General features: G+C 39.0%; 1 protein-coding gene across 2 annotated transcripts; it reads left to right on the forward strand.

Annotated features, from left to right (window-relative positions):
- Positions 1-234: 234 nt before the first annotated feature.
- Positions 235-19,634, forward strand: oga (O-GlcNAcase). Of its 2 annotated transcripts, XM_088635995.1 has the most exons (17): positions 235-1,042; positions 2,506-2,557; positions 4,100-4,197; positions 4,383-4,513; positions 6,469-6,640; positions 7,031-7,129; positions 7,406-7,690; positions 9,096-9,254; positions 9,412-10,058; positions 10,530-10,704; positions 12,791-12,844; positions 14,546-14,631; positions 15,759-15,863; positions 16,556-16,644; positions 17,014-17,206; positions 17,638-17,797; positions 18,337-19,634. In XM_088635995.1, the coding sequence occupies exons 1-17, from the start codon at positions 877-879 to the stop codon at positions 18,471-18,473; spliced, it is 2,808 nt and encodes a 935-aa protein (XP_088492121.1). In that variant the 5' UTR covers positions 235-876; the 3' UTR covers positions 18,474-19,634. The 2 variants fall into 2 exon arrangements, with proteins under 2 accessions (XP_088492121.1, XP_088492122.1); XM_088635996.1 differs by lacking the exon at positions 12,791-12,844 and having other exon boundaries at positions 239-1,042.
- Positions 19,635-20,744: the final 1,110 nt, after the last annotated feature.

Below are 20,744 nucleotides of genomic sequence, written 5' to 3' on the forward strand. Positions count from 1 at the left end.
TAAATAGCCTCATCTCATTTTCTAACCTTTCAGATATTGCAAATGAATCTGAGCGTCTCAGAATCCCACACCCAGCTTTGTCTTGTGTTTAATTATGACGCGGTACCTTTAAGAAATGCCCGTCTCCTCCCAGAACCATACTGCGCATGTGTACAAATTCGACTACAACAAAGAACCAACGAGTTGATTTTTTAAGCAGCATGTTAAAATAATTTATTCGTGTTTTATATTTTCTAAAAAATATTTGGAAACACATTTCGACGCTGATATTTTAAAACCAGCCTTACTGAACATTTTGAAATCAGTATGCCTGGTGGGTTCCCTGGGACTGTCCGGTTAGGACTGGTCTGAACCGGTTTTCTGCGGCTGCGCAGTTGGTGTAAACAGGAAGCAGTGGTGGGAGCACAGCGGAGGAGACGAGCAGCTTGAAAACAATTCGATAAAAATCGGAAAATAATTGAAAAAAGTAACGTTTCGCCTCATGATATACGTACAGCACCGGTGACGGATCGCAATGTACAGATTTTAAAGGGAGGATTGATGTTCTAGACTTAAATAATTTAGCCATACTTGTGCTGCAGCTAAGAAAACGAGGAAAATTCCGAGAAGGCGTTAATAACTGTCGTTTTAGCCGAGAACTCAGTGCACTCAACGCAATTCTGAAGAAAGAACTAAAACGTCTCCCCGTTGCCAGGGGTGGCCTGTGCGGGTACTGCTACTCCCAGGTGGTGTGACGAATACAGCTTCCCGTTACGTCTTCCAGCCGAGACTCAGACACCTGCCTTCATACCGTTTCGCTACATGGCCTGCTAACCGCTTCTCCAGCCGAGAGTCCCGCATACTTCGTTGACGTTCAGCCCCGCGCAGCCCCGGACCATGGTCCAGGAGGAGAAGGCGGCGGAGCCCCAGGCGGCCGATGGCGATCAGACCCCCAGCCCCCTGGCAGCCGAGGCGGCGGCGGACGCCCCGACTCAAGTAGAGGAGCCCAGCCTCGGCACCGAGACCACTGGTCGCAGGACATTCATCAGCGGCGTGGTGGAGGGTGAGGAGCACATCGGTCACTTCTGCGCTCGATCATTGCCATACTAAAAGAACGCCGAGATAGTGACCGTTATCATTTTTGTGACATCCGGAAGCGTAGGGTCTTATTTTTCATACACAGTGTACGATAAATCGCTGGTCTGTACGCGTATCCGGATGTATTCGTATGTTTTTTGCCTTTTAAGAATCCAGTAGGCCTATCAAGCTATCCACGAATATTAGACTGACCTTTGTTCTCTTGATAAAGGTTAATGTTACTTGTTATTTTCTGGAGGGGGGGATAGTCACTTAGAACTGCGGCAAGGGGGTACTTATTTACACAAAGGGATTCAGGAATCTGGAGCCTGTGTCATGGCTGAATGAGAAATTTATTACCACTAAATACACCTCTTAATTGTGTTTTTACTATCGAATCGTTTAAACGTTTTTATTTTGTTGAATACGCAAAATGGTAGCTAATCTAATGTGGGTATCGTACCATATCGGGTTAAAAAAACGTCCCGTTTTGTTAGCTTTCGTTAGGATTTAGTTAGTGTTGCTCCTCTGCTATTGGGGCGCGATGTTGCTTTGTGTTCCGTGTTCAAATAATTTGTTGCGACTACGTGTGACTAGTCCCCGACGTTTTTACTTATTGAAGCTAAGAACAAGAAGGAATTGCATGCAGAAGTATTTTCCCGTGTATCTTGAGATAGGGCTCTACTGTGCACGGATGAAATTTATGAGAAGCTTATTTAACCTTAACCTGTGGAATTAAGAGTTTTCTTTCTTGTACAGGTGGCGTGCAGCGTTATCGAGTTCTTCAAAAGAGCATTACTTTGTGCCTTTGCTTTTCTGCTAGAGAAGCTCAGATTGAGAGTACAATATGCTAATATAATGTGCTAGGTGATATTTATTTTATGGCATTTTACATTAGTACAAACTATGGTCTATATAAACTCCCACTGAATATCATATTTGGGTTTTAAATCGTTGTATCCAGTAAGAGACGAAATAAGGCTTTACAACATTCTTTGCTCCTTTGGGTTTGTGTGTGATTATGGAAATCGGGTCAGGTATTGGTGCTGCAATCTGTTATTTTTCTCAGTATTTCCAGTTTCCAAGCCTCTCCAATGTCAATGCATTTTTAGTTTATGCTCTCCATTAATATAGTTAAGTGTGTTTCCACCTGACAGTGAATGAACCTCTGCTTTTTCCTCATGTGCCAGTAAGCTAAAAATTCTATTACCACTAAAAGTTTCCACTTCCATGCCTTACAGTATATTGGCATGCTACAATCCTATATCAAATGAAAAACTGCCATTTTACAGATTGAAAAACTACCTTTGCGAAAAGGAGCCATATTGATGTATGCTAGGTGTGCTGGCAGTGGTTTTGAGGGGTGCTTGTCAGCTGCTAGCTGTGATAAGAATGTTGTTTTGCCATGGCAGTAAGAAAAAAACACTGGTGCTCTTCTGTTTTGCACAGGTTTCTATGGGCGCCCATGGACTATGGAACAAAGGAAAGAGCTTTTCAGGAGGTAACCTGTTGGTATTTGTATTTTTTAAGGTCTAAAGATTTATGATGCATGATCCAGTGATGAAGAGCTATAAATTATCCTAATCTGAATGACCATACTTTCTACAAGTAGCATAATAGGCATTGTCTTCCTGGTATGCTTACTGTAGCACAAGCAGTAGATTTCAAACTGTAAGTAATGGGCATTTACCAGTTTTCCAAAGTCAGATTTTAACATTCTGATAAAATCCATCTTCTGATTTCATATAATTTGTTTTTTTGGGAAAATCACACATCCAAAACTTGTGTACGGCCAGTTTTTGTATTCTACTTACAAATGGCAATACAGAGTAGTTAATTCTATCTTTGGAAATGCTGAAGACTGTATATAATCTATCATGAAAATTAGAAAATACGTGCAGAAAGGCATGACTATTAAAGTAATATATTTTATAAAACTAAATGATAAATGGAGGTGGTGTGGTGGTTAGCTGCCTCACAGCACTGGGCCCCAGGTTCAGTTCTGGACCTGGGGTACTGTCTGTGCAGAGTTTCTATGTTACACTTGTGTTCACACAGGTTTCCTCTGGGGGCTCTCATTTCCTCCCACAATCCAAAAAAACATACTGGTAGTTTAGTTGCCTTCTGGGAAAGCCATAGTAGTGAGTGAGCGTGTCTCTCCTGCAATAGACTGTTGTCCCATCCATGGTGTACTTGTGGGAATGGGGTTCGGCACCCTTTAGACTCTGAATTGGAAGAAAGTTAGAAAACCGATGAATAAATGACAAATGCAAATTCAGACACTGTTCTCAGCATGTGCATTGAAACTCTGGATTGTAAAAAGGCTGCGTGTGAGAACTTCTGTATGTCTCCATTTCCACATAGTGAACATTTCGTTTAACACACCTTCCAGTGGCAACTTAGCATGTATTATTTGATTTGAAAATACCTGGGAATTTAGAACCATTTATATGATGTAGTTAGTGTTTTGTCATGTGGTGTTGGGTAGCCTTGATCCTGGTTTTGCACATTTACTAGGTCGATTGACATGTAGACAATACTGATTGTACTTGAAACATGATCCTGCAAGTATGCAGTTGCCTTGAACTAACTTAGAGTAGTCTGTGCATGACTTTGGGAGGCAGGAAGGAATCGGAGCACCCAATGAAAGCGTCATTCAGATGCTGGGAGGAGGGTCATAAAAACTCTTCCCCAGTTGGGATGAAACGCAGCACAGTGGAGCTGTGAAGCAGAAGTATTTTGTTCACGTCCGTCAAGTAATTGACAGCTCATGTGGAAAGAAAGCTACGATCCCCTCCAGCCTTTGAGGCCCATCATTGCCCATCACAGAAATCACCAAATAGCTTTCTGTTTTGTGATTGTGTCCTGCAAAGACATTTTCAAAATGTATCCCTAACCCTATGTTAGTTTACATTTATCATGTAAATGTTAAGAAAAGTGTCAAGTTGAGATCTGTCCTATTAATGGAAAGTGGAGCAGTCATTTCCACTGCCTGTTTTATTGATGAAATTGTGTAAAGGCAGCATTTCTTTTCTTTATTCAGACTACAGAAATGGGGACTGAATACATACCTTTATGCACCAAAAGATGACTATAAGCACAGGATGTTTTGGAGGGAGATGTATTCAGTGGAAGAAGCAGGTAAGAACTAAATCAGATCTTAGATTGTATAAGACACATTGAGATCCTAGGGTTAGGAAATACCTATGTGTATGTGAGTATTTTTCATGTCATAGTACGTGGCACAGTTCATAATCTGCTGAGTCTGTTATCGTATGAATGTTAATAAGATAACATCTAAACATTTTATTTTATCCCCTTTTAAGAGCAACTTATGACCCTTATTGCTGCTGCAAAGGAGCACGGAATTGAATTTATCTACGCTATCTCCCCTGGTCTCGATATAACATTTTCCAACCAGAAAGAAGTTTCAACATTAAAGCGGAAGTTAGATCAGGTGAGTTTGTGTACGTCTTGGTGTTTGAGATAAGCTCTTTAGAGACTTAACTCCCACTCTATCTAAAATTGGATATATAGCAGAAATGTACAAGGAGCAACATGTAAAACTACTCAAATTGATCCAGTGTGGCAGTGGGTGTTAAGATGTTGTAGGGTGATATTCCTGTGTTTTAATATGTTCTAATTTAACAATGGATAGCTTTAAAATAATGGATTTTAAGCTTCTTTTCAATTTGAAAGTCTGATTAATTTGGGTTATTAGAATTTTATGCCATTTTATAGCTTTCAGGTTTCCATGCAACATGAAATCAGAGGTAGGAACTATATGTGGGCCCCCAATTTACAACTGTGTGTGAAAGAGGGCGCTTGGGCTCCTTAGAGTCTTTTATTATTTAACAGTTTGCAAGCTCTACATTTATAGGAGCACAGGCATGTTCTGCATCTGCACCAATTGCATGGTGTTCTTTGACAGAAAAAAATATTTCAGTCAAACTTAACTTTTTACAATAAAATTACACATTTTATTTAAAAAATGGAAGAGTGTTTTTTCACATTATTAAAACTTTGGTATTCTGTACCTAGTGTGTGCTTGTTAATCCTGAAACAAAGTTACAAGCTGGGCAGCAAAACTGCTCTGTTCATTGTTTTTTTACACAATTGTTTGAATTCAGTTTATTTTAAACAATCTTAAAACAACGAAGTAATTTCACCTCACAAAGTCTTACTAAATAAGTAATTGGAAGGTTTCAGAAAAAGTACAAAAAACAAACAGTCTGTAAATTGTCCATAAGTCTGTGTCCTACAATGGACTGGCATCCTGTCCAGGGTGTGGTCCTGCCATGCTCCCTGTGCTTCCAGGGTTGGATCCAGGTGGCTGTGAGCCACACTAGGAATTAGTGACTGTTTGATGATGGATCAAGAATGGATATCAGATCCTGAATTTAATCCAGTGATAGTGTTCTGGGAGAATTAGCAAGGAAGTCAACTAAAACAAGATCATTCACACTTGTGGTTGTTGTTTGTTTCAGATTGTACAATTTACAGACTGTCATTTGTATATATGAGTGTATAATCGATTAGAACACAAAACAATATGTGTATATTCAAAATTTTGATGAAGCAGAGTTCTCTTGTTAATTGCATACAAAGAAGAAATTAAACTCCTTACCCCCATGCTGTAAACTATAACTATAAAAGAAAATAGTTATATTCAAAACATCTTAGACATTCAGAGTAGAGATAACTGAATTTGAAAGACTTCAAAATCAAAATAATCAAAATTAGAACCTTGCATGAATTGCAGAGCTTCAGTGCAGAGTAGGTCTTGTAGATATACGATCTGAATCACTGAAAAGGGTTTATGAGTCCTAGAAGGCATTTGCTTTGACAAATGTTTTCAAGAGACTAGTTTGTTTTGCTTGAATTGAGTAATTTTCAAATGCACTCTTAAATGGGGAAAGCAATGTGTGTAAAAAATAATCTCGGAATGCTTTAGGAAAGGTATGTATAAAAAAAGGAAACAATTTCTATGGGGAAATGTCCTCCCTATGGGGGGGGGGTTCCATTTCTCAACTGCTCCCTGTGCTCAGCGTACCTCAGCGTACCTTGGCACTGCTGATCATGTTGGCAGTGCACCTCTGAGGTTGGTTGCTGCCTCCAGCAGCTGGCAGGCACCCTTGGCCAAGTGGAGAGGTGGTGTTTCCCTCTGTGACATCACCACAAGTCTTTAGGCAGCTAAGAAGTCACAGCAGCTGCTGTTTCACAGGGAGCCTAGCAAACTGTGACTAATCTCCACTATATCCCTGTTGGCACTGGGCCAAATCTGCACAATATGACCCACACTTGAACTCATGGCATCTGTGTCATCAATGTTGAGTGCTCAACATGTGCCCAGTGTAAGTGTTTTTGGAGACTGAAGTGTTTTTGATTCCAAGCTTATCTTTCTTTTGCTAGGTCTCTCAGTTTGGATGCAAGTCCTTTGCTTTGTTGTTTGATGACATTGATCACAACATGTGCCCAGCAGACAAAGAGGTTTTCAGTTCATTTGCCCATGCCCAGGTCTCCATCACAAATGAGATCTTTCAGTATTTGGGAGAACCTGAGTCTTTTTTGTTCTGCCCTACAGGTGAGAATATAAGCATGTTGAGATGTGATCTCTCATTGCTCTCATGACTGGGGTTTCCACCCCATTTTAGAAAGTGAAATTAGTTATAACCAAGTATTCTCATGGACAGTGCTGCTTCAACAGCATGAAGCTAATGTGGAGGCCTTGTCACATATTTTATATAATCTGATGACCTTATCAAAAATTACAACATTAATGTCTGATTTTTTTTTTGCTGGTGGCAATTAAAAAAGGAATAAACTAAAAGTTTACATGTATCATGTATCACTAACATATATGTTAGCAAAACAAAATCCTAGTAATTCTCTCAAGATATTGGTATGAAAAGCATATACACTGAACAGCTTAACTGTTTTACTATATTTAATTTATTTTGTGTGTCTATAACAGAATACTGTGGAACCTTCTGTTATCCAAATGTATCTCAATCCCCTTATCTGCGGACAGTTGGTGAAAAGCTTCTTCCAGGTATTCAGGTGCTGTGGACAGGTGAGGATACATTAGAAATGCAATTTTTCCACTGTTTTATTTGTTGTGATTCATAATGCATTGTTCTACGGATCAGAAAATGTTCTCGTCATTGCTGTTGTTAATATTAAGGAAAACACTCTTAATATTTTATGTGCTATTTTAGCTGGTAAACAAAAGGTAGAGTTTTGTGTGGCTTTACTTCTGTTGTAGTGTAGAACTCGGGACATTGTTTTGGAATGTGTGTGATGTATGTGTGGGTTTTAATCATATATAATTTCTGAATGGTTTTGACAGGTCCTAAAGTAGTGTCAAAAGACATTACAGTGGAGTCCATTGAAGAGGTATCCAAAATTTTGAAGAGGGCTCCAGTTATCTGGGACAACATTCATGCCAATGACTATGACCAAAAGAGACTCTTCCTGGGTCCATATAAGGGGAGGTCCACAGAACTCATTCCCAGACTTAAGGGGGTCCTTACCAACCCCAACTGTGAATTTGAATCCAACTTTGTGGCCATCCATACCCTGGCCACCTGGTACAAATCCAACATGAATGGAGTACGAAAAGATGTTGTAATGAGTAAGTACTGCTGTGTATTGAGTTGATAGGAAGTTCGTTAGTAGTTTAGCTTATTTTTTGTTTGCTCTCTGTAACACTTTGTAGCCCATTTTAAAAAATATATGTGGCTTTAAAGTACATTCACGTGGTGACTCATTTGTTGTATACAAGGCCATCGTTGAAGATGACAGCATTAAAACATAACTGAACATTTCGCATGTGACAAATATCCTCTACTAATCATGCACTGGCTTAATAGTCTAGACCAGGGGTGGGGAACCTTTTTTCTGCCAAGGGCCGTTTGGATATTTATAACATCATTCGCGGGCCATACAAAATGGATCAATTTAAAAAATTAGCCTGCTATATTTGGTCAAACATTTAATTAACTCACCCCTAATGTGATGGCTGGAACTGCATCTCTTTGAGGCATGTGATGTTAGCTGGTATTGATGATGTTGCTACTCGCAACTGCTTTTCCAGGTTTGCGTCGGTCAGTCTGGAGCCCAGTCGATCAAACAGCCACTTGCTATCATTGAGTTCCCTGACAGGTTTTCCCTTCACCTCCATGAACTGCTTGACTTCATCCCGCAGTTCGTAAAACACAGTGTGTTAACACTTTCGCAACGTGTACACTCCCAGCCTGCCTGGCACTGACTGTCCTCCGAGTCACCGCAATACAGGCAGACGGGCCACGGGCAGACGGCGAGAAGCATGCGTGTCTGTCCCGTCATGTACTCGTATGTGTCCTGTCTATCCCGTACGTTCCTGGACGTTCCTTGCTTGTCCCTCAAAATTTAAGTTATTATTATGATTCACTTAATATAAATTTATATTGCTATGAAAAAAGCTCCTAGATTTATTGAATTTCAAGTCCCGCCTGCGTAGGGCTGGGCGATATGGCCAAAAACATTATCACGATAAATTTTGTATCAGTCGATATCGATAATTATCACGATAAATGTCAAATCATTATTTCTTTCGAGTTTAAAGGCAGATTTTTTTCTCCTGAGTGAAAGTTGAAGAAACCAGACAGTTAATTGGTGAATTAAACATCTCTTTATTTTAAGAACACAACACTTGCCAAACAGCAGAAACATTAAACAAATCTGTTAGCTGCCCGGTCTGCAACACGCACGCGCACTTGCGCAGTTTTTAGGGCGCATGCGCGTATCATGCGCAAAGCATGAACATTTATCGAACTTTTGTTCAAATTATATCGAGGAAAATTATATCGCGATAATTATCGTTATCGAATTATCGCCAGGCTCTATGCCTGCGGTTGCCTTGGCAGGGCTGGACCAAATGATTTCGGGCCGGATGTTCCCCACCCCTGGTCTAGGCCCTGCCAGAGTTGCATGGCTTCATTAGCCACTGGTATGAGCTGCCCCTTATCACGCTGTTCTGTTGTGTGTTTTTCTCACAGCAGACACTGAGGACAGCACAGTGTCTATTCAGATCAAGCTGGAGAATGAAGGGAGTGATGAAGAACTAGAGACAGATATGCTCTACAGTCCACAGCTGGCCCTCAAACTTGCCCTAACAGAGTGGCTGGGGGAATTTGGAGTGCCACATCAGTATAACAGTATGTAGCATCTTGTTTTTTTTATTACTTTTCTGAGTTAAAAGATAGGCAGGAAGGTGGGGATTTAAATATAGGTAAGAAAAATGATGGAGCATGATTCTTTATTAACTGACTTAAGAAGCTCAGTTATGAACATGATTGGCTTTCTATTTGATAGGTCGGCAGGTACCTCACAGTGGAGCAAAGAGTTCAGCTCTAGATGTGGCCTCCCTAGGGGCACCAAATCTTGGATCCTCCACAACCGTGACCACTGTCTACCAGCAGCCAATCATGAGTCAGGGGGCGGCACTTAGTGAGGAGCCCCAGCCACTTGGCAAGGAGGAAGAGGAGGAAGAGGTCGAGGTGGAGAAGAAGGAGCAGTTGTTGCTGCAGTCAGACGAAGAACCCATGGAGATGGTGGTGGAGAAGCAGGATGAACCAGACACCAAGAATGTCAACCAGATCCTGACAGAAATCGTGAAGGCAAAGATGACGGAGGAACTGAAGCCCATGGACACTGACAAAGAGAGCATTGCGGAGTCCAAGTCCCCAGAAATGTCCATTCAGGAGGACTCAGGAAGTGACATTGCCCCCATGCAGACTGATGAACAGTTAAACAAAGAGACCTTTGTGCCAGGCCCCAATGAGAAGCCCCTGTACACAGCAGAGGCGCTGACACTGGAGGACCTCACTCTTCTGGCAGAGCTCTTCTACCTGCCCTATGAGCATGGTCCCAAGGCTGTGCAGATGCTGAAGGAGTTCAACTGGCTCAGGGCCAACAGCAGTGTCGTCAGTGTCAACTCCAAAAGGAAGGAACCTGAAAAGGTGAGCATGGACGCCGTTTTGACACTTCAGTGTTTAGTTTTCTATTAACATTATTTCCTAAATTAAGTGATTGGGCTGTAATGGGATACCTATCTTAATGCATACTCGAGGTTAAGTGTAAATAAGTTCAAAGCTATTATTACCTTGGAAAAAAGTTTTCAAAATGAAAATTAATATGTATGAATCTTGTTTCATATTGGTTCTAGTCAAAGATAGTATTGGTGCCTGAAACCGAATGGAGTACACTGTGCCAGATGAGTTTTAGAAATTGTCCATCAAGAAATGAATGATTCTGAATTAACACATGAATGAAAGAAATTATTCTGATTAACACAATCTGGAATGAGTTAACTATATAAAATGGTGTATGCTGTTGTAGCCCAGGTTTCAGCAATAATCGTAAACGCTACAAAACACTACAAATGCCATGTTTCTAGAAGTTTTAAAGTCTGCTTCTGTGGGTTTTTGCAGGTTGCAGAATGGCAGTCACGTGCGGAGACATTTGAGGAAATGTGTTGTTCAGTCATCCAAATGTTCACCCGACTCTCAAACTCTGCCAACAGGACAATACTCTACGATCTATATCCCTACATCTGGGATATAAAGAGTATCATCTCAATGGTGAAATCATTTGTTCAGTGGTTAGGTAGGTATAGATCCAGATACCATGCTTGTGACAATAGCAGGGCTTTACATTTTTCATTAGCCCATGAAATAAAACAAGACATTGAAAAGCCTGTAGTTTTTTTGAACAGATACATTCTTTAAGATTGAAAGATAATCTCTTATTACACATTACTGGAAAACATTTGGCTCTGTCTCAGAGTTCATTCATTTCTGTTGAGAAATTCTGGAATGACAACTGTCATTTAAAAACTGGTTCTTGTGTTACATTACTCATTTCAAAATAATGTCTTTTGAACATTGCAAAGCCTTTTTACATTTTAACAGAAAGACGTGTTATTTTTAAATCAACAGATGAGTTTTTTTTAAAGGTGCCAATTGTAAAGTCTCACATGTACATGCACACTTCTAGCACACCTTCACTTGACAAACCTTTTAACATTTCTTGGGCTAATATATTCACTAGTTTGGGTTACAGGCTGCATTGTATATATTTTTATTTTGTGTACAAACCTTCTTCTGCCTGACTGAATGCTGACTGCACTGTAGGCCTGCTCCTTTCATTGCCAATGCCCAGCTCAATCCTGCTGTTACACAGCAATTTCAGGAAGCTTTAATCAATGGAAAAACATTGGAAACTGAACGGTGGTCATCATGCCAGTAGACCCTGCTGCTTGCTGTGTCCGGTAACATTGCTGTGTTTATACAGTAACACCTGCTGTCATCTCTCTCTTGATTAAGGGCCTGGTCAGGAAGGAAAGTCGATCCCTTCCGCCCTAGCGCGCATGCGAGCTTCAAATTGAAGGCTCTGTAAGGCTATTCTGGTGCAAAAGTCTAAAAGGTTAAGGGGGGAAATTAAAGATAAATAAATGTAATTCAGCCTCTGGTCTGGTGGATTGACCATCAGTCTTTGAATATGTTCTCCACATCTTCTTTCCAGATTGTATCTGGTGAGAAGAAGTGTATTTTTAAAGATACAGGCAATTGCAAGCTCACCACAGAGATCCTCTATGCTTCTGATTTCCTAACTGTAGAAGTGTACCCAGGGCTTATTTGTATTCACTTTTAATCACAGTGTTCTTCTACACAAAGCAATGGTTACTAAACTTAATGTTTTGTTCTTGGTGATTTCTGAGCTGTTTCTCTATAACAGCTGTCAATTAAGCACATAAGATGATTGACCAGTGGAAATTGAATCTAAACGTACTGGGCACTGCTACAGTTAGAATCAATTGGATTTAAAATGAGGTATCACTGTTGGAAGCAGCTTAGATTCTTTAAAGCACCAGCATGGCCTGGGTTACAGTAGTAACCTCATTTCATTCACAGGTTTCTAGCCAGCTCTAAGGAAAGCTGAGGACTTGCAATTATTTACACAGCAGGCAGCAATAGAAGCTGGTTGGACCACTGCGGAAACAGAGTTTGGTACAACAATATTGAGTAATGCAGTGGGGTGGATTAGGAGATGGACATGTGGTAATTATATTCAGGTCAAAGTAAAGAACATCATTTAAGGGTGATGGATACAACAGGACCTTTTTTAAAAATATAGGTCATAGACACAACAGCCATTTTATGTTTATGTATGTAAACATTTTATGTTTATGTAACTATTCATCTCCCCTATCCTGATACTCATGTCTCACGCTTATGCCATAGGCTTGAGAGATGGTGTGGCTTTCATGTATAAACATGAAGCACTTCGCAACAGTTTGGAAAACCCATCACTTAATTATTCCCATTTAAAGAAGGGAGAATTAATTAATCATTATAGCCTTTGGGACAAATATTATTTTAATAGATGCTTAATGCAGGTTTTTTATTTAAAGGGAACTATTACCTAGCAACTCTGAAGTTTACAAAAAAGTTTAATTAGAAGATTAGGTGTGAAGCTGGAACTGAGGCGTTAGTAACCTACTCCCTGTAAATGTGACCTATCTTATATGTTTGTTTGAGCAGATCACATTTGTCCATCAAAGTTTTGGGGTAGTCCATGCTTTGTCCCCCATTGAACAAGTGCAGACAGCAGACTGTCAGTGTCACTGATTTTGTGCTTTGAACAATTACTAATAACCTCTTCTATTGTTTTCTTCCTTCACTGTGTACAGATGGAAGAATCCTCTGCACAAGTTTCTACTGCTATTGGAGGGACAATGGCCGATGTATGCACAGTGCTGGCGTTTTTGTTATGGGTTTTTAGTTATTTAAGTGTGATATGAGAATTTTACAGAACTTATTGTCCTTCAGTAAGATTAGAATGTATTCAAAATGAAGTCACATTTGCGCAGCGAAATTTCAAATAAGAAATAACTTTTTTTTTTCCTCTGACAGCTTACCCTAACATGTTTTTTTTCTATTATTAGGCCTAGTGAGCTAATTCTGACACAGCCTCTAATGTGCCTTCTAAGCAGAATTCATAGAGATCTTTTAAGATTCTCAAAAGTCTCCCCTCTACTCTCCTTTCATGTTGAAACTGTAAGAAAAATGGCCTAGTTCTTTTGAGAAAATGAATTTCCAATGCATTGTGCTCACTAGTGTTTTTCGGGATCTTTTTAAAGTTTGAATTCTTCTTAAATTGTGCTTTTAGGGGTTGTGTCTTGCTAGCTCATCGCTTAGGTTTTGGTGAATCAAATTTGGTGCAGGAGTGTTTATCCTGCCTTTGCGCTGCATACGTCCTGTTGCATGACTTGAAAAGGAGATACCCCTTAACTTTGTAGTACTCATCTTAAAAAATCAGAAGGAGATTAGTTGACATCTATAGTTGAACCTTTTCATATTTAAATGAAGTAATAGGTGTACCTGTCAGATGGTTCAGTTTTGCTACCTTTCCCCCTGCCTTCAGTTTCATATTTGATTATGTCTGTACCATAACAGTGGCAGACCCTTGACCTGTATACAGATTGAATTGTCTCCGAGTTTTAGTGTTGGTTTGGAACATTTTGACCAAAGATCTGAAACAAAGATGCTGTTTCTGTGCATTTTCTAGCAGAACATGGGTTTGATCTTCATTTTTGGTAGTCATGTGACAAGACAGATATTTTAAAATGTGACTTCAGATGAAGTGTGATAATTCAGGGGCTTTAATGATTCAAGCATACTAGCTTCATAACAGTCCTTTCTGGTGATTTCCCCTTGTTTATTCAAATCTAAGACAGGTTCTCACTTGCAACACAGGTTTTTACATAATACTGTGGAAGGAAATATGGGCCCTGTAATTTTGACTCTTATTCAATAAACCACACTTAGGATTGTCTTTTACATTATCTTCATCTCCAGATTAATTTTAAGAAGAAGTTTCACATGAGATAATATTGAAAATTTGTTTTTGAAAGCTTTTAAGAAATGCAAAAAAGTGTTCTTTTAAAAGAACTGAAGATTTTCTAAATAAACTCAAAATGTTCGCAAGGCTCTTCTGTAGCAGTCTTTTAAACTGGTACAGTATTATACATTATTTTATTTAAATAATTTGAAAAAAATCCTTGGAGAATTTGATTGTGATATATAAGATGTATCAAATGTGCATGCATGCACAGAAGAATAACAGTAGCATTGTAATGTTTGTAAATGAACGTGCTGCGCCAGGGTCTCTTATAGATCAGTACTTCAAACACATTTTAGATCTGATTTTTTTTTCAGATTTATTTTTGATGTAAGTGTAAGCTTTAGTTGTTAGAGCCCCAAGGTTCACTTCTGTAGTTCAGTTGAGTATGTATAGGGAAAAGCAATAGAACTGTTTAAGGCTAACTTGAATTTTCTTTGAAGTTATTGGAAATAGACACTTCTTCCCCCAGTCCCCCTTTCCCTCATTCTTTCGGAAAGCGCCCCCTCACGTAACGTTCTCCGCTTGGATCTGATCTCAACAGGGTGTCGTAGTCAATCATCAGCACAGTTCTTAAGTGGAGACCAAGAGCCTTGGGCCTTTAGGGGCGGTCTAGCAGGAGAGTTCCAGGTATCCAATATTGAATTCACAACTGATTGTTCAATTTAAAAGCAATGGTATGGCACTGATACGGAAGGATTGGTCTGTTGAAGGTGTGCTGATTGTTTCCTGTTTTGGCCCTAATGGTTATTAATCCTTTCCCACTTAAAACAACCATAACATGAGTGGGAATAATAAAAGCCCAGAATTCTCACATAGCTGAGTATTTAAAATTGAAATAAAATTACACTGTTAAAGGTTTTAAATAAGGGGGAATGGATTAACTCCCCCAAAATAAAGATTTGGCATGATGATAATCCTAATCTGATTAAAATAATTTCAAGTTTGATTTCTTTCAGCGACTGCCCAAAGGCGATTCTGCTTTTCCCAGGCGCCAGCGAGAGCGCAGCGTGGCTAGGGTTTTATTTTCATGACATCTCATTTCTTTGCAGGAAGCACAGCGCTAATTATCCCCTTGCGCAAGCGTTTGCACTGATGCGCCTGCGAGTACGCAAGCATGCGCTCCTGCGAGAGAGCTCCATGATCAATAGGACAGAAATACCGTTCCTACCCAGCTTTGGTATAGTGCGTTCCTCACACCTGATTTTGTTATGCTTTGGGTAGATTAAAAATAATTAACTTCAAAGTTACAATTTCCATTGACATGGTACTTGGATTAGCTCTGTTGTTTGTGTTATCGGAGTTTGTTCATGGAGTTTTCCAAACCCTCCTGCCCCTGCATCATTGCTTCTCTCTACAGGAATGTTGGCGCAGCGATTTGCGATGCCTTGCAAATGGGAAGGAGCATCTCCTTTAGCCAGTTAGTCCCTTTTCAGACCAAGCCTCTCCACTCAGATGTTTTGTTTTCCTTTTTCAAATCATTTTGCAATACCTGCTCTGATAAAAAGCTCTAGAAATGTGTTCAAATTTGCTATTGATGTTACAAACTGAAACACCATAAAAAAACTGGCATTTCAGTGTTATCCACATGGGCTCCTTAGAACCGATGTCAGTCCAGGGATTGACTAGCTAGCCCTTTTGGTATAAGGTTTGTACAGCAATAGCATACTAAATGTTGTAAGGACAAGCACTGCAGCAGATCAAGGCAGTGCTGCATTTGTATGCCAAGTTTCCTAAATAATATTTAATTTTCACAGCGATTGTTGCCAATTGATGGGGCAAATGACCTTTTCTACCAGCCTCCGCCTGCTATGCCAACCTCTAAAATTTATTCCATAAGGCCATACTTTGCAAAAGATGAGGTTAGTGGGATTTAACTTTCTAATGCATGTGTACTGTTATTTCATTAGGTTTTGTGATGATAGTCCAAGACTGTTTCATCATTTAAATCACTGATGTGCATAAGTGGGCTCTTTGAGGGTAATTTCGCAGTTGTATGTTTTGAATTTTGTTAGATTTGTTTTTGCAGATGGCTTACTTTTGTGCTACTTTTAAGTGTCACTTTTAAATCAGTTTTTGGCAGCTTTGTAGGAGTTTCTTTAATTGGAACAAAAACAAGAACATGAAAAAAAGCCTTTTATATAAAGTAGTAAAATGCTCTTTATGTTACCGTTTTTGAATATTTTAGTTGGAATTATACAATTATTAATAATGTAGAAAGTATGATGTATGTTTCTTACAAAAGATTAAATGAAAAACTTTTTTTACAGAACAATTTCAAAGGCTTCTACAGCAGCAGAATAAAAACAATCTTTAGAATCTGTTTCTCCCCAATTACTTTCTGGTTTCTGCCCTGGGGTTCAGCTGAGATGCTTATGGTGAACTGTGCCTTGTCAGCAGTCGCTCTACTTGAATGCATCTTCAGAGTTGGCAAGAGTGAAAGCTGGTCTTGTGTGGGGGACTCCTGGGAGGGCCTGTGTTGAAAACAGTTGTGTGAACCACTGTGTTTCTCGTAGTCTTCTAAAATGTTGTTGATTGATTTTCTTTTTCCCAGCCTGCTGTGTACAAGATATGCAGAGAAATATTTAACGAAGGAATAGATGGGGTTCCTTTCTCTGAGCAGCCAGATTTAATTGGAGACAGGTAAGTTCTGACTAATTAGATTTTAGGGGTTTTGCACCATTGCTTAACTAATATTTAATAGTTATTTACTTTAACTGTAGTTTTAGACCGCACTCCTTGAACAAATTCTGCACAATACAGAAAATGTAACCTGAGTGTTTCTTCTCATATACAAAGGCTTTTAGTTTTCCAGAAGTAACCTAATAGAAATGCATTTAATTCATATGAGACTGTGCTAGCTTGACAATGAAGGGTTTATGTGCAAAGCAGACGTATGTGCATTGTCTGAATCATGGACATTGAACTGTAAGAACTTTTTTTTAACTTTAAATGTGAAATTTAAACTGATACCACATGAATGCTTCACAGTGTTAATTTGTTGTCACTCAGGTTAGTGGGAGGCTTCTTGACATTGAGCCCAGACTATGGCTTTGTCCTGGAGGATGAAGAAGGAATCTGTGGCTATGCTCTTGGGACAGTTGATGTCAAACCCTTTGTGAAAAAGTGCAAGATGAGCTGGATCCCAACAATGCAGGAGAAATACATTAAACCAGATGTTGAGAAAGATCTCTCTGAGGCAGAGGTCAGTATTATCTGGGTGGCCTCAGGGAGCAAATCATACCATCAGTGTTATATATATATATTTTGTGATACACAAAATAATTACATCAGTAATAATTAAAAAAATTAAAACTTAAGATTACTTAAAATTAAAAATTAAGAGTTAATTGTTATTTTTAGTAAACTAGATTTATTAACATAAACTATTTTTGTCCTTTTCAAGTAAAAGTAGTTAATACAATTTAGATTTTTTTAAATGGCAATCAGGAAAGTTAACAACATATAGAGCTGGTCATTTTACAGAAGCCATCAGTGTTGCACCTAAACTTTTCAGTTTGGAGCCCTAAGCATTACTCCACACTGCTGCCAAATTCTATCAAATATTTTAATGGCCTCATAGTCATTTATATGGTTATTACTATGTGTTTTGTGTTTTATTTCCTTGTTTTCTAGAAAATGATGTTGAGTTTCCATGAAGAGCAGGAGGGCCTGCCTGAATCATTCCTCAGCAATTTCCCTTCTCTGATCAAAGTGGACATCCACACAAAGGTCACTGACCCTAGTGTGGCCAAGAGCATGATGGGCTGCCTGCTTTCGTCACTGAAAGCCAATGGTAGGTGAATCACTGGAGCTGTGATTCTTCTAATTCTTTCCAGCCTAGCTGCAAGGTTATCGTGACCGGTTTATTTGCCTTTGCAATCTGATGCAACAACTCTCTGCATACTAAAAGCATGGGTCTCTTGACTTTCACATTTTTTCTCCACACTATGTGACAGTTTTGGTAAAAATGTTATATTGTACTGGCTTTGGTTAAAAGCTTTGATTTGTGTAGGCTGAAATTTTAGGAATGTCTATCAAGTGTCTTTCATCTGTCAGGGTGGTCTCACCTAAGTCACTCCTACTTATCACATAAACAAGGTTTGGAGTAAGACAGATATTGCAAACTATTTTCTTGGTCTTATAATTATAACATTACAGATGAAGTTCAGGGAGTTTAAATGAGACTGAAAAAACATAAATCTTTGAAACTGAAAAGTCAATTCTGCATTCATTACATAGCAATTATAGGGTTAACGATGGCTCAGAAATCTGCGCTGAAATTTTAACAGCATAATTTTTTGGTGCTGACTGAAATGCCTTTTCTCTACACAGGGTCCCATGGTGCCTTTTGTGAAGTGAGGCAAAACGATAAAAGAATGTTGGACTTCTACAGCAAATTGGGCTGCTTTGAAGTTGCAAAAATGGAGGGATTCCCAAAAGATGTGATTATTATGGGAAGGAGCCTGTGAACCCCAGCTGAATGTGAAGTAAATGAATATTGCAATGAAAACTGTACAAAGCTTCATTGTGAAAAGGCCTACATGTTTGCCACAAAAACCACAAAAGGCGTAAAAAGGTGTACATATATAGTACCAATACTATCAATAGGTGCAAGTTAGTGTTTTTAAAATCTGCCCTTAATTACAAAATGCATTTGTTAAATTGAAACTCCTCCTTTATTTGGGCTTTCCTGCAGTGCCAATTAGGGACATCTGTGCTTTGATTTGAAAGCAAGGTGCTACCACTGTCTCCACTGTTGTAATTTAAACATGTAAGCTTGACTGTGTGAAGGGTTTAGGCCTTTCTGAGTACTCATCTCCTTTTCATCCGCAGCAGCTGGCTTTGGAAGTGTCATCTTGTCTAACCTTCCTGAAATTGCTCTATAACATTTTAATGTTATTTTCTCTTAGTATTTTATGTGGAAGGGCACACGAGCGAAAGGCCTCTAGTGCGAGCAGAAGACCTTGAGATGACACACCTGGGAGCCTTCTGTGTAGTTGTGCACATGACTGATCTTGCCTGGCTTGGTAATTCTCAGTTTAAACACTGTGAGCTGAGCAATGTGGCTCCACAAAGAAGTGAGAAATTTATGGTCACTGGTACCTTTCTTCAGTTCCATGAGTGTTGTGCATCTTTGTGAATACATATGTAGCCCTTAAGCACAAGAAACTGAGCAGCAGCAGCAGCTGCAGGAGAACATGGGTAAGACAGCAAAATGTTTTGGTGCTTTCACTTCCTGATGCCTTGAAGTGTGGTCCATCCTCAGAATCAGTAGTGACTTGTTAAAGAGAAAAGCATGTACTGCTTATGGAATGTAAACGATTTATACTATTGTGAGGTGAGTTTTGGTTGTGCTCAGTAAGTGATAGGGTTTACATTAAAAATGCATAAGATTGAATCAATCACAAAACATCTGTTCTGCTATTCTAGAATGACTTAGGCTGTTTTTCTATCTTACATCATGTTATTATTTGGAATTTGTATGTGTATATGAATGTACATAGTATGTATTTTTGATGGACACTTGCTGCAGAGAACCTTCAGAAGAGGGTTTCATTGTTATGTACTAAATTACAAATACAATGTGCAAATCCTTTACATCTAATAAATAATACAGATGAAGTGTGAAATGTGGTTCCTTGCTTCTAAGTTGTACAGAATGTTATATTTTTATTTTAAGTAAATGACCTGTCCCTGCAGTTGGGCCTGGGGCTTTGTAAAGACTTGAGAAGATCTAAAGACGTCTGTGACTTCTCTGTAGAGTAATTTATTTCAATTTCATCCTTGTGCCCCAGTACATGATGGCTATAATTAAAATCAATACCCACAAGAGAAAGCAAAGGATTATATTTTTTATATCAAACTTAACAGCCAGTTAACACACTCATACTCACCTACTAAGGCTTTTAAATATTTTGGTGGCACGAACTGTCGTAATCTAGCATGCTTTTGTGCCTTGATGCACGCTGATGCAACTTCATGCATTACTGCTTACTTGCAGAGGGGTGTTCACGGAGACTATCCCTGTTGCAAGTATATGCTTGTCTTTTACACAAAAGTGTCGTGATTTAAGGTATTGGTTAAGACCGTATTTGGTGAATGCTACTTTTAGGAATTAAGTGAGCTCTTTATGTAACTTTTCATGATATAAGGTTAATAAGTCCAGAAGAGCACTTACAGACACAGAGCAGAGCTATTGTCTTGAGAGGGATTTGTTCTTCCTGCATATTTGAGGAAAATTAAATGTTGCAGAATTATCTTAGAAATTGTAATCCGTATACTTTTTCCACCATTTGAAATCTAGTGCAGTGAATTCAGACAATGTATTTGAGGAGGAATTATTTTTTTCTGAGTTGAATTGAAGAAAATGCAATTATTTCTGCTTTCTTCCCAGAATTATGTACTGAAATTACATTACTTTTCTTTTGATGTAAAAGAAAAACAATTATACATTTCAGAGTTTCTTTTATGTATGTTGACTACATGGTTGTAATCTAGTTTTATTATAGTGCTCACTTGTGTTTCATTACCTGATTAAACCATTAAGTGAAGACTTTGTATCACGAGGCATGGCCTTGTTCTTGATTTGCTAAACCTAAAGAAAATTCAGTAACACGTTTTTCACTGATGATCTCCTAAAGGGTACGGCCGATATGCTCTTAGGGGTAATCTAACACAGCGTAAATTAAACTAGTGAACCATGTTTTAATTCTTAATGTGATCACCTAACGTAATTTCAA

Source organism: Lepisosteus platostomus, chromosome 6, assembly GCF_059453375.1.
Source record: "Lepisosteus platostomus isolate fLepPlt1 chromosome 6, fLepPlt1.hap1, whole genome shotgun sequence".
NCBI lineage: Eukaryota > Metazoa > Chordata > Actinopteri > Semionotiformes > Lepisosteidae > Lepisosteus > Lepisosteus platostomus.

Excerpts from the sequence above, each read along its gene's own strand:
- oga (XM_088635995.1), top strand. The coding sequence starts at position 877 with ATGGTCCAGGAGGAGAAGGCGGCGGAGCCCCAGGCGGCCGATGGCGAT. Across the intron at positions 1,043-2,505 it reads CATCAGCGGCGTGGTGGAGG|GTTTCTATGGGCGCCCATGG; the intron begins GTGAGGAGCACA and ends TGTTTTGCACAG. Across the intron at positions 6,641-7,030 it reads TTTTTTGTTCTGCCCTACAG|AATACTGTGGAACCTTCTGT; the intron begins GTGAGAATATAA and ends TGTCTATAACAG.